We start from the raw sequence: 14,908 nt of genomic DNA, 5'->3' as shown, positions 1-14,908 counted from the left end.
AAGATCAGCAGATTGCGTCACCAGCATATTATCATAATAGTACAGAATTATAAGGGTTTTTTGTGCCATGTGAGACGCCGGCATTACCATTACCGACACGTTATGACGTAACGTCGCGACTTTCCAGACCCCATTTTCATCGAGTGTAATTTGCAAATACGCGTCGTGTAAACGTTTGCAAATATATGCATCCACGCGGGGCGTCGCGCGAACGAGGTTGAGCACGTGCCACGCGTGGGATCGTTCCCTTTTCGCAACTTCAGCGTGCGTCCAGCAGTGTGTAAGAGGATTTGGAGGTCGTGGTGTTTAGATACACTCTTGGATGGGCGTATGGGCGCGAGACTTTCATTCTGTCATAAGAATCTTCGGACGGAAATCCCAGAAGGACCCAGAAGTCTGTCGTAAGAATCATTTCGACTGTTGCTCAGATGGAGCAACTCGGTATCGAATCTGAAATCTATGTAACGTTGCGAGAGAATGCGCGCAAGTATAGGCATGAATGAAAGGAAGAGAAAGAGGGGCGATCGATTTAATAATCGAAATGCCAAGGTGTATGCCTCGGGGGGCTCTAACTGTCGTGAAGCCATCTAGAGCCGCAGGTGTAACAGTAGAAGTGAATATGGTGTCGGTGGCGGAAGAGCGAGACGAACGATGAAGGAAGGAAGGAGGCGAGTGAAGGAAGGATGTGTAGATACGAGAAGGGAGATAATGGAAGAAGGGGAAGCGCACGTTAAGACAGGTGGTGCGGATAATAAGGCCTAACGGAAAGAACAGACTGTGGGTCACAATAATCGCACTTGTGCAGCAGCCATTTGGCCGCGCTTCGCGACTTAGCCTACTTGGAAAGTTACGCGATCGAACCTTCGAACGATCATTAGTCTCGCGTAATTTATGCACAGCAGGATTTTATCGCGAAACGGACGTGCGCCATTTGCAGCGCGAACCGATCGATAAAGAAAAAGCTCCTGTTTCCTTACTTATTAATTCTTAATTTGTTTAAATGCATACATCCTTCACGAGCTGCTTAAACATCGCATGATTAAAAAACTAGTTTTAATATATATATATATATATATATAGTTTTAATATAAATATAGGAAATAGAATAAAATATAATAGAGAAATATGAGACAAAAATTCGAGAGATTTCCAATTTTTAAATAAAATTTATAAAACTGACAAAATACTTGTTAAAAATAGTTACACAGAGAGAAGCGCGGTTTTTATTCAAACGGACATAATAAACTGAATCACTTTTAATTCATTGAGTTGCTTATCTTTTACTAAATAGCTAATGCATCATAAAAAGTTAGATATACACATAAATTATATATGATTAATAGCTTTTATCATGGTAATACAATCAAGCTTGGTTCAATTTAGCAAATATTATTTATATATATTTTCCTATATCGCACAATTCATTTAATATAAATAGACTAAAATTATTATTATGAATTGTGTATTATGAGAAAAATATCTAGGCTCAATGAAATGGTACAATTATGTAAATGTATGCAAACACGAAAAGGGAAGATAATCACGAAAAAATATAGAGACTCATTAATCTACAAGGTTAAAACGTGAACAAAGAATGAACCTCATGAAAAGCGTGCTTGATGGCTATCGTGGCTTTACCAAACGATGGTTCCGAGGGTTAGGAATGGATGGATTCTAATTACAATGGTAAAACAATTAAAGTCTCACATTTCTCAAGAAATTAGCGAATGGCGGGCAAAAAATCTGTATTTGCATACACTACGCTTAAGCTGCTCTTTGAAAACGTATATGCAGAAAGTATAGTTATCTATATAATACATAAACATCTCTCAGACGCAGAAAACACAGAGAATTTTAAAACAATGTTTCTGAATTCTAGAGAATATTATATTTCCAAGAGAATTTCAGGTAAAAATATATCTTGACATTCTGGCAAGACTGTCTTGCTGCCTTGCTTTACGTTGTACGTCATTTTTCGCATTTATCTCATTCCTGCACATATTCCCTCCCCTCTCCCAATAGGCTAATAAATAAAATTTATGCTCCCGCGAAATATTGTGGGTATCAAAATGGCAGCGACATGACTGATGATTTTCCTCGAAGTCACTCCGCATCTCTATTCCCTTGCCATTCATAAATACAGAGTGCGTACAGCGATAAAATTCACTCTATACTTCGGGATGTTTACCCAACGAGTGTATCGTAACAAAAAGAAGGCATCGTGCCATAAAAGGTTAATCGATCTGATACATTCATCGCTTCCCCACGCGACGCGTCGACCACCTCCATTCACAAGTGCATCGAGCTACGATAAAATTCAACGTGCACTTAGGAGCATAAACATCGCGAGCAGCGAGACTGAAAAGTTAATTGATCAAAAGACACGGTTCCTTGCTCGGTGCAAGGTATCCTATTATTCTTCATAATGATCGCAACTGGAAAGCGTCAGATGATACAAACTTTCTCGCACGATTTTAGTAGTATGATTTTTCACAAACTGAGTGTTTTATTGTTAGTGAATATTATCCTGAATCTCTTGAAAAGTTTCAAATCTTTTCTCATCATGAAAATTTTATAAAAAGTAATATTACATTTTTTGCAAATTTTATCCCTTTTCGGCAGAATTCTATTACTTGTTACAAAAGATATTTTAAACCAGCATTTGCAAATGGTTTTACGAATATTAAATATAAAGCAGTTTACTTTACGACAGCATACGCGATATTCCATAAACTTCAATCGCTTCGACCTCATTTATTCGATATGCGTTACTTTGACAAACGATGCACACGTTTCTCCCTTATTGCTATGTACGGACTTGCATTTCTAATCTCTCAACATCTTCCGCCACGAAAGAGCTACGTAATCTCTGACCTGACTTTTCTTTGCAAAAGAAATATTCTTTCGTTGCGCGAATTATTGATCGGTCGCAAATGTCGTGTACGGAAGAACATATGCGTTCGCAGTTGCATTTTCAATTCACCTCACGCGCTTACAGTGACTCTACACTGTGAGAAAACTAAACATTGCAACAAAATGCTAAACTGTGAAATCTTGACGTGATTCGTCTGAACTCGACAGAAATGTATTACAAATTTTATCAGTGTGACGCATAAAAAGTAATATGACAAAATTTAATCACATTTGTGTTTATACATTGTTCACTTTAGATAATGCAAATGTGATATCTCTCTTCGTAAAACGTAAAAAAACCTTCATAAAAAATTAGGAAATTGTTGGATCAAAACTAGAAAATATGAAAATGTTTTGCAGTTTGTGCATTTTAAAATGATATGAAACGCGACTCGTTTCTCAAAGCCAAGTGTACTGGTAATCCCGGGATTTTCTAAATAAAAGCGGGAGCATTTTTCAAATGTAATACGTGGAAAAAGAATAATCGGGATATCAATTGTGTTAGAAATGCATTTTATCTTTCCGACACACATGAAAGGTCTGGCGAATAGTCAAGTGCCACGCATGTGTCGCCATAAAATCACGATAACTGTTACGATGCGGATAGCGTGCCGTGCAATTGCGGGATCTCTTGTCGCTCAAAATCGCGCGTAATCAATTTATGGGAGCACGGTCTCCAAAGTACACGAGAAACCCAGATACAGACGATAGCAAAACAACTTAATCGACTCTCGCTGTCCTTAAAAGAAAAAAAGCCCCATTGAAACTTGAAAATAACGTTTAACATGAAATAAAATGCAGAATCTGTGGTTCCGTTTCGCAGATACGCAAGTAATCTCTTCTGCGGCATTTGTCCCGGTAAAAAAGTTTCGATATTTATTCAGCACGAGAGCCCAAACACGGTTTCCGAGGATAGCTCGTGTTCTGCACTTCGTTGCGATCAACGCGCCGTTGCATCTAACAATAAAACGCTTTATGAGCGAGCTTAGCGTTTCGTCGCGATAGCAAATATGGACTCGGCGACGACAGTCTCGAAATCCTCTCTTTTTCGGCGTCTACGAGTCTGCGAAGGAGGCACGGTAGTGTTCCGCGCATTGTCTTCATCCCGTGGTGTATTACGTAAATGAGGGTGGTACCTCGTACATTGTATCTGATTCACGCGAGTCACGGCGACGACGTGTTGTCACCTTCAGTTCCTAATCGCCGCGCAAAGTGTTCTCTTCCGGCACGAAGCAACCGTTAACGGCTTCAAAGGAAATAGGCGTACGAGCTTCTTTCATCATAAGCAGGTATCTTATAGACGCAACTTTTTAATGTAATATACAAATGCAAAAGTTTTTCTTTACGTTTTATACTATTGTCGGGAATAAGGAATGACGTATTTTCTCTTTAAGGATCTAACTGCTTGAAACAATTTACGTTAAAGTATGACACGAAGGTTTACAATTTACAAATTTAGGTGTTACTATCCAATTGATCCAATCGAATGCACAGGATAATACGTTAAACTATGCATAATTATATAATCTGTATATTATATATAATCTATGTATCAAAAGAAATTAATATTTAATATTTATGAGATAAAAACCGAATGGTTTATTTCATGAATGTTTATCACCGTGTTGGCTTCATTCAATAAAAGTTGGATAAAAAACTATTCATATCAAGAGTGAATCGTACAAATTATCGAGCTGTCGTATTATATATACATGTGATGCTCGTAAGTACATTTCGAAGTAAACACGTTATTGATTTTCAAACGAAAAGCAAGAAAGCAGCACTATATCCCTTCACTGAATAAAAAATAATGAACATTGAGATCGCAATTCCAATTGTGGAAAATTTCCGTTCCATTAACGATCGTCCCAGTTTCTGAAATTTAAAGAAGACAATTTACGCTTGTTTGTTTCAGTTCGTGGGCGATTTTAGGTCACGTCGAAAAAGTCAAAAGCGTCCATACGTCAGATAAAATTCACGTTAAAATTCCTCTCCGTTCTATTTTACACTCACGTGCGGGCAAAGTATACATATAATGCAACTTATAATATTAAAATTTACTACATTAAATTCTCGGTCAAATAAATTTCATATATTATAAAAACACGACGTAGAAAAATCATCAAGTCTGAAGAAATAATAACGAAAAAGAAAAATGAAGAAAAATGTTATTTTCTGAATAGATTCCAATTGAATAAATCCCAATCGAATAAACTCCAATCTGAATAAATTCCAATCGAATAATTTATAATATTCTCAAAATTTTAGAATAAAATTTTCTAAAATATATTAAATATATTAAAGTAAAATATATTAAATGTTAATTAAAGCATACTAATTTTTTCATTAATATTTTTTGTTATATTATTTGTTATATAATATTTTATAGTGCACGAAATTAATGTATCTGTCAAATACATTGCGTTTTGATAACCCTGAGTTAACTATCGTATCGCGCAAGATTGAACAGAGCACACTTGGATCGAGTGCGCTCTCGAGTAATTTTATTCTCGATTTCTTCAGCGGTAAGGACCTCTCGAGGACACGATAATCGAGCATCGCTATCAATGCCATGTCTATCACGTAACTGTCAGAGAGCTCGAAAGTCGCTCGTAAAATAAGCTACTTTCAAGTGGACTTATGGGTCCTAACATTAATCATCAGATTAATGTTAATCATGAGATCAGGATGTATCTACATGTGCGTAATGATTTCTACTTCATGACTGGTATAACCCAATTTGCCGATATCTCGCGGCCTCGGTACCATCATCATATTCAATTACAGTCACATATGCGCGCTTCGTAACCGGCCACCTGCTGCGCGAATAGTTGTGGTTTACGCGAGCAAGTTTCATACTTCCTCCTTTCCTGGCTTTTTTTATCATAACTTTACTGAAATTCGCGTGTCACGTCTTAAGAGAAAATTGTAGATCATACAAAACTTTCAAATTAATATTATTATTATTCAAATTAAAATTCTCTTGAACCTCTTGAAATAAGAAAACATATTTCGTTGTACTCCCCATTGTTTATCAAATGATTGACGAATTATTGATTTTAGACGTACGTTCGAGCATTCTGAAAAAATTCCACAATTCAACAAAAAGCCATTTATCGACTTAAATTTGTCCTTTTTTGATCAGGATTTCCGCTAAGATACTAGATTAATGTTATCGTTGTGAAAACGTTCCGGTGATTCCGTGAACACCACGTGATGGCGAATCTTTACGAGTTGTAAGTTACGCGATTAGACAATATATCGCACGCCCACATCAAAATTGACCTTCAGGAATGTTCCCGGATTATTCGTGCGAATTAATACTCGCCAAATACGGGAACTCGCCCGGTTTTTAACAGGTTGCGTGTATCGTAATTTATTCAAGACCTATCCGAATAATCTCTATAGCAATTATAATCACTAATTCATGTAATAAACATCACACTTGACTGTGAGAAAAGTAATTTCTTTAATAGACACATCACGAAGCAAAACAGGCTTACGCTGCATATCGATTATGCCAATCAAACTCACATTTCCGTACATTACCTAATGTAATTTATTCATATGTAAATACATCTTTCTTTTATGAAAAATATTCTATAGCGTTAAAAAATCTCGTATAAGAAATATAAAAATAATATTCAGACAAGATCACATTTCCAAGCGATGTCGTGTAAGATCTACTTGTTGTTTTTAATGTAATTTCTAATTTTATTGTATTTCTGTTCGTGCTGCCACTTTCCAATCAAATGACTGACATCGATAACTGTGCATCGATATCTGACATTTTTACCAGCTCTTCATAATCACTATAATGCAAATGGATTGCGGCAACAACGAATTGCATCGATTGACGTATTCAAGCACACGTCGTGAACGCAGACAATATCTCCGCACGATGTAATGCTCGGAGACTTTCTGTAATAACACTCTTCGTACACGGTAAATATTAATTTCGCATCGCGTGAAGGCGAAAATTGCCACGACTCATGACTCGTTTCGCGGACTAGAACCAGCTCGATCTCGAAACATTATAATTTTTGATATCAACATAATGACCGTACCTGGCAACGAACTGTTCCGTCTAAACGAGCTTACATTACATCCTCAGTGACGAGTATCAGAGCTGTTATCGAGTCTAACGTTGCACGCGATTCCGGAATCCTTCGCGCGCTTCGAGACTAATTATTAGGAGTGTGATTTAGTTTTGAGGGTTTTGCAACAGATGGCTGTAGTGTCAGTTTGTTCCAATAGCTGTTTCCGATAACTGTTGTTTCTTACAGTCTTGACATTATCCATGACATTTAGTAGCATTATAGCAATAGATGCAATAACAGTCCTGTTTATATCATCGTAAAAATGCAACTTCCGAAAGCTCTTTAGCATTTTCGACATGCGTTGCTTTTGTTTTTTAATCAAAACAAAACTGCCGCTGACGGTTATAGAATTCTTGTGGAAACTTATGGTGATTCTGCCCCATCGATTAAGACGTGTGAATACTGGTTTAGACGCTTTAAAAGTGGTGATACTGATGCGAAGGACAAAGAACGCTCGGGACAACCAAGAAAGCTTGAAAATGCAGATTTGCAAGCATTATTGCACGAAAATCCAACAGAATCCACTTCAGAACTTGCCAGAGCATTAAGTGTTGATCGTACAACAGTTACGAAACATTTACATGAAATGGGAAAAATTCAGAAAGAAGGGAAATGGGTTCGACATGAATTATCGGAAAGTGCCATTGCGAACCGGTTGAACATTTGCATTTCGTTGATCGCCAGGCAAAAAAAGAAGAGTCTTTTGTCTCGGATTGTTACTGGGGATGAAAAGTGGATCTATTTTGATAATCCGAAACGCAGAAAATCATGGGTGGATCCAGGCGAACCATCAACATCCACTCCGAGACGCAATATTCACGGTTGAAAAGTAATGCTCTGTATTTGGTGGGATAGTGTACCATGAGCTGTTAAATCCGCATGAGACTGTCACGGCTGATCGTTATCGACACCAATTGTACAAGTTGAAGCAAGCATTGGACCAAAAACGACCACCAATTGCGAGTAAAGGACGGAAAGTGATTCTTCTTCGTGACAAGGCTCGACCTGACGTTGCGTTATCAGTGAAAGAAACACTATTAGAGCTCGAATGGCAAGTCTTACCGCACCCCGCGTATTCTCCGGACATTGCTCCATGCGATTATTATTTGTTCCGGTCGATGCAACACGCTTTAGAGGATACACACTTTGATAATTTGGAAGAAGTGCGAAAATTCGTCGACGAATGGATCAACTGAAAAGAAGAGTGATTTTATCGTGGTGGAATCGATCTCTTGCCAGAAAGATGGGAAACAGTTATAGAAAACGAAGGAAAATATTTTGATTAAGGTATTCATTCATTATCATATTTAAATACATGCGTTTTTGAGCAAACAAAACCCTCAAAACTAAATCACCCCCTAATAGAATCCGATTCTCTTGCACGACGTACAAAAAAACACGGCGACGCGCGTTTCCGCCAAGAATCCGAAACTCGCGGAATTCCGCGGAAGAGAGTCAACGCACCTCTCTTCCCTGCTCTTCCGCCGCCTTCCCGCGTGCCGCGATCGCGCGTTCCACCTTGCTCGGTCGCGACGGCCGCCACGCGATCGAACAGTTTTTTCGAACACCGCGCGAAACAGGTATTCGACGTCGCGCGGGCCGAGGGTGGGCGAGCGGGGGGTGGAGGTGAGGGATGTACGCGCGCGGGCAGAAGCACGGCGAGTCGCGGGGACTCGCGGCCGGTCGACGACGCCGCGCGAGAATAAACCGGGAGCACCGGGAAAATTAGAATCGGACAAACGAGCGAGGGAGCGCGAGGCGGACGACGCAGCGTCGCCGTCGGAATGCGTCGGACTCCCACGAGGAGCTTGCCGCGAAAAGGGGCGAGGGAGACGGAAAGACGCCGGCGACGGGCGAACGGCGATGCCACGTACGGAAGGTCGCGCGCGAAGGACGCGAGGAGCTGCCGTTTGCTCGCGGAGCGGATTGCAGGTAATTTCAAATGTCGCCTGGAACGTCGTTTTAAACGTCGTCGCTTCTGCGTGTGTATTCGGAGTGCAAGTGCGGCGGCGCGACGGCGCCATATCGCGGGGCGAGACCGGTTGGCGCGAGGCGCCCATTCAAAATGTCGCTTTTGGTTTTTCTACAAAGGGGGGGAGAGAGAAGAGCGGTACTCACCGTGCGGTCGAATCGAATCGGCAGCGGCCGCGCACGATAATCCACACGTGCTGGATGCGGCGGACACTCTCTCAAGGCGCGACTCGAGAGGCGAACACACTCCGCGAACGACGAACACTCACACACTCGCGACTCGCTTATGCTTGTAACGGCGCGTACGAACCGTAACGAACCGTACCACCGCGCGATCCATCCGTACCGCGACGAAGAAGTCGAAGACGAGACGCATCCGACGAACCGAGGAGGCGCGGAGAACGTAACATTCGCGCGTGACACGCACGTTCAACCGCGACCGCTTCGCGTAGCCGGTCGCGACTCAACTCCGTCATAAACTCCGACCGACTTGCTCCGACTCCGCGGCTCGACTTCGGCAAGACGATCGTGCGTTTCCGTGATCCCGCCTCCCCCTCCAACGCCACGCTAGACACTCGCTGCTTGGCGTTTGAATTGTTCGGCAGTACTCGGTACTATTCGACTGGGATCGACGAAGAAAAACCGGGAAAATGATTTTAATGCGTGAATGTACACTATTCGGAAAGATGTAATTTTTTAACTATTCCGATGCTCTCTCTTTCGGACTGTTAAATAATTATTTACAAATATAAACGTTTATAATATAAAAGAAACGTATTTCCCTTTCAGGGGCACTGGTACATATATGTACACTTACATTGCTACAGTTTTATTATTGTTGCTCTTACAATTTCGTCATAATAAGCGTGCCGTTTTATTTTTCTGACTTCTAAATACTTGTTCTTCAAGTTTTTATTTTTATTTTTATTTATTATAATAATTAACAATTATTATGAATAAATAAAGTTAAGAAAATAGCGTTTTTTTTTCATTTTAATTCGTCCCTGATGAAACAAATAAAGATAGGAAGCTAAAAAAATTACTGAATATATCTCCTACTATCATATATGATTTTTGCAAATTATTTCGCAGGTTCAATTTTTAATAAAAAAATTAATAATTATATATTTACGCGAAATAAGCGAGAAATGTAGACCTTTTGCTCAAAATATATATTGAAAAAATATTACAAGTTGGGTTTCTTTCAAGGTCATGCTACATATAAATAATATATATTGAGATAAATATAATACAAGAATATGTATAAAACAATGTAAAACATTTGGAATCTTTTATCTTGCTTCTGTAAGTGTGATAGGTCATTTCAATAGTATTTTTTCCGTAGATTACGAATCTGAAAACAGAACTGTCCCATCATGTTACGGTTTTGAAAAAAGGGCTCAAAAAGTAAAAAAACGACGGCCATATTGGATTTGTCATTTTGAATTTTTCAAATCTGACTTCAGATACGAAATCGGCGATCAGAAAAACATAGAACTACATATTTTTACAAAAATTCACCGAGCGGTCTAATCGTGCCCCTGAAAGGATTAATATATTTTAGTTATATATTCGAAATTATGCTAAAATTCTGAAAAGGGGCAAGTCGTTTTTCTGATATTTAATTGTGTATATAACATTATATTAACCAGAAAGTCTATCTTAATTAATTCTTAATAACAAAGTTTTGAGTTTGAATTTTACTAAAAGGATAAAAGACGAACTTTTCGGTCAACCCAACAGTAATTAATAATTTTATTAACAAACTGAAAAGCTCAAAAAGATCGTTAATAATTTGTATAATAAAGGTATTCGCGATTGTTTTATCAAACAAATTAAACAATATAATTTTCTTCAAAAGAAAATTTCTAATGAAACATAAATTGTGTAAAAAAATCGGAAACACATGTAAATATCGTTGTGAAAATGTTAAAAGATCAAAACAAAGTTTCTGTACAAAATGTAAATTTTTATTATATTCCAAATTTTTATTTCAAATTTTTAGTTTTATATAAGCATATCACATATTTTTTTTACTTTTATTATCTCCATTTTCCATGTGTATATCTTTCCTCAATTCGTAGATCTGTAAGAAGAAATTACGAAAGATGATTAGCCTAACGTTGTATCAGAAATATAGAAAAATAAATGCTCTTTCTTGATTTACCTGTATGTATGCTTCGGTAAGAGTAATCATTTGCGGTAAAATCTGAGTGACGTGCAAATCTTGCAATTCGTACCATTGGCCAGTAGCTCTGTGCAAAATGTGAACCCTGTATGTCCCTTGACCAGGTTCGCCATCGTGCACTATATTCGCCACTAAATCATACGTTGTGCACTGATGTTTGGCCTTTACTTCGGGCGTTAAGATATCACCAAAGTCGACATTTCTAGAAACATAATCAACAAGTGGTTTTAAAATTGGATCAAATATCTAACAGTGCATGTTACAAAACAAAACATACGATACTCACTTCACTGGAAAATTTACGATCGTTGGATTTTTTTCGACAAAAAATGTGTTTTTAGTAAATCTCTGAAATCAATAAGAAAACAAACACCACGCGTTATTTAATCGTCGATCTACAAAATCTACAGTTTACAAAACTGCACAATCTACAAAATCACCAACACACGGAAAGCTTACTTTGATGTAAAGTATGAGATAAGGTGGCAATTCCGTGATTTCGAACCTCTTCATGAAATTTTCCTTGTACGTTTTGTACTCCTTTTCGTTGATGGCGTTAAATTTGTTTAGTAGCGTGTACAGATTCACCTGTGCAAATAAAAAATACGATATTATATTATCTCTGTTTCCCAAATTCATTTATTTATGATAATTAGTTATTCATTACATCAATACGAATACCTGTGGAATAATGTTTTCCGTGAATTGATCTTTGAATAACGGAGGCGGTGGAAGATCGCAGGTGAGGTACAAGAACGGACTTTCCGTCACGGTCTCTCCGTACTCGACTGTGTGCAGCAGCTCGCTTCTTTGGCTCTCCTCCAGTTCCAAGGGTGGTATTTTCCGCGTATATATTCGCATATGTCCCAGAAACGTTTTATAAATTATGCTCGAGTCCCGCTTTTTCGTACCGTTCAACGCGAGATGTAGAGCATTCAAAAACCACGACAGAAAATCCACCGGATCACCTAAACAAGAGAGAGCCTTAATTATATCAGCTGTGTAATTATGTACACACCTCTAATAAAATTGGTTACATACCTTGCTCTGTAAATTGAAATCTCTTTTTACTCCACAAAACCACCGCCTGCAACATCTCGTGAGGACTTACGTGCGCCTTGAAGTTACGCGGATTCCACAATTTGCGCATAAGCTCTCCGAATCTCTGTACTAAAAGATAGGACGAGTCACCAGGCGGTCTTTTCACGTGAGAATAATTAGATTCTCTTAAGAAGAAATCTCTCAACGGTGTGACGTGTGAAAGTGCCTGCAAAGTATGAGAATTACAACATGTGCAAGGTTCTGCTACAAAATATAACGTATATCGCTCCAAATTACTTGTAGAATGACATTGCAGTAATCATTAGCTTTTATATTGTTCATTCCCACTATTCCTGGTGAATACATGGAGCCATCAATTGCCCTAGATTGTTTATCACTCTTGTCCAGTTGGGCTATTTGCATTTTATCAAAAGTCGGATTTAGAACGTATTTAATGTCATCCAGCGACGAATCTGAAGGAACATAATTTTAGCTGTTGAAAAACAAAAATATATGGAAACGCGTACATGCGTTATACGCGTACGACGTATACTCACCAACTATTTCGTAATTATCTGGTAAACAATAAAACTTTAATGTATGTAAATTAAGGAACACATGATGACTCTCCGCAACACTGTGCGTGTAAGCATGGGTATTGGTTCCTCTGCCTTGAAAGTACTTGCCACAGACCAGACAAGCGTAGACATTGATTCTAGATAGCGACACAGAACACAATTTCTCAAAGTCAAAATCTAAAAACTGTCGATTGATCGTGTCTAGGTATGGACACAATCGTGGTGCCTCCGATTTTGTTTTTACATGCTTTGCATTTTCTGTAACAGAAAAATACACAACTCTCAGATAATAATGTTTTACGTTACAAAGTTATAATATTATGAAGACAAAACGCGTCGATTGTTTCATGTAATCATGCATCGACAATAAGCACCTTACACAGACACAAGTATCAAATATACTGTAATGAAGTCTACTATCACAAAATTTCTTACAAAACCAAAATAGATCATGATACACTGACCGTCATCTAACCTAAAACTCGTGCTGTTTTTGTGTTTTATTAAAGCTGAAACGTGTATATTCAACATTCACAGATCTAAATTATTGATTGGGCACACAAAATTACGCATACTCACTTTCCGCTTCGTTGTCTGAATCGCTCCCAACGTCCGCGAATTTTCGCTTTTCTCGAAAATCGTGTTTATCAGACGCCATTTCCTGCATGTAAACATAACCAACGTAACAAGTCCGTTCCATAGACATATGAAACTATAGACCGAGCATAAAGCCTATTACACAATGCAAAGGAACAGGCAACAGGAACAGGGAATAACCAATCGCGTTACACGATTAGAGTACGGATGACCAAATTTGTTATTGTAGCCATTGTGAGAAAAATAGCGATATAAATGAATCTACGATACTTATACGAAAATACATATTACACTTTGACTATATACCTATGGACTGCTAATGGGCAGCCATTGTGCGATCCAAGATCTCAGCGCCACCAGGTACCAACGGCCAAACCAAGAACTAATAATCATATATTTCGTGAACATTGTTTTAAGAATATAATATTCACATTCTCTTATACTACAATATAAAACAAAATATTCATGATCATTGTATTAATATGATTTTTTTAATGCTTTTTGAACAGTAAAATTGTTGCACTTTTCATGTTAAATTGCAAAATAACTTCAAATTCCTTTCTTACTTACAATAAAGCATTAGGTACATGAGAATGTAGTACAATAAAGTATACTTGAAAGGAAAAAATTAAGAAAATAAAAACGTAATCTTAAGAGACTAGAAATCAGTTTTATTATACACTAGCATCCCCCGTCACGCGGGCTTCGCCCGCGATATTATGTGTAGAATTAAATAAAGACACATTTTACCCCTTCTCACCCGTTAGGGGTGGAATTTCGGAAAACCCACCCTTAGTGAGCACCTACGTACTAGTAGGAATATACCTTTAAAATTTTAAGTCGATAGATGCAGTGGTTCGAGCTGCACGTTGATGAGTCAGTGAGTGGTATTTGGCTTATATATACAGGGTGTCCCGGGTTTTAACCGACAAACTGCGGGAGCATATTCTACTAGTGGAAATAAGAAAAAATTCTTATATTGAGTTTGCTTAGAAATGCTTTATTACAAAGTTAGAAACCAATATTGAAAAGAAATATGAGATAAGTAACAACGGATTTTTTCACAAAAATAAAAATTATCTACGCAATGATTTAGTGACGCATTTCAAAATGTTGTCCTTGCACATCGATACAAGCTAGACATCGACGTAGTACAGAATTTGTTACAGTACGACATTCCTGAAAATTTGGTTGCATCTCAGTAACTGAATTAGTAATTCGTTGCTTTAAATCTTCAAGCGAGATTACTTCTGTACTGTAAACTTTATTTTTTAAAGTTCCCCATAAATAAAATCAAGAGGCGTTAAATCGGGCGATCTTGGAGGCCAGAAAACCGGTCCTCCTCGACCAATCCACCTATGAGCGTAATGTTCATCTAACCAGTTTCTAACTTGTCTAGCATAGTGCGATGGACAACCGTCTAACTGTATCCAGCTGTTTTGGCGAAGATTTAAGATTCTTTCCGAGCGTCGTCGGTGTCTTAGAGCTGAACGAACATCATCATATTCATTCATAGGTCG

The 14,908-nt window shown here is 38.2% G+C and overlaps 2 protein-coding genes across 2 annotated transcripts in view; both read right to left on the bottom strand.

Annotated features, from left to right (window-relative positions):
• LOC105276339 (rap guanine nucleotide exchange factor 2) overlaps window positions 1-9,502 on the bottom strand; it is a 144,343-nt gene extending 134,841 nt beyond the window's left edge. The window contains exon 1 of the mRNA XM_026967873.1: window positions 9,132-9,502. The gene's annotated coding sequence lies outside the window, so the exon portion shown is untranslated. The remainder of the gene's footprint in view (window positions 1-9,131) is intronic.
• Window positions 9,503-10,982: 1,480 nt separating this feature from the next.
• Window positions 10,983-13,618, bottom strand: LOC105276338 (U4/U6.U5 tri-snRNP-associated protein 2). Its single transcript, XM_011333860.3, has 9 exons — window positions 13,371-13,618; window positions 12,771-13,049; window positions 12,511-12,686; window positions 12,214-12,439; window positions 11,854-12,140; window positions 11,632-11,760; window positions 11,459-11,520; window positions 11,152-11,374; window positions 10,983-11,070 (listed from the first exon to the last, which is right to left on the bottom strand). The coding sequence occupies exons 1-9, from the start codon at window positions 13,495-13,497 to the stop codon at window positions 11,005-11,007; spliced, it is 1,575 nt and encodes a 524-aa protein (XP_011332162.1). The 5' UTR covers window positions 13,498-13,618; the 3' UTR covers window positions 10,983-11,004.
• Between the last annotated feature and the right edge of the window lie 1,290 nt (window positions 13,619-14,908).

Source organism: Ooceraea biroi, chromosome 2, assembly GCF_003672135.1.
Source record: "Ooceraea biroi isolate clonal line C1 chromosome 2, Obir_v5.4, whole genome shotgun sequence".
Taxonomy (NCBI): Eukaryota; Metazoa; Arthropoda; class Insecta; order Hymenoptera; family Formicidae; genus Ooceraea; species Ooceraea biroi.
The sequence above is the reverse complement of the archived record's forward strand: the minus strand, read 5'-3'. Positions and strand labels throughout refer to the sequence as shown.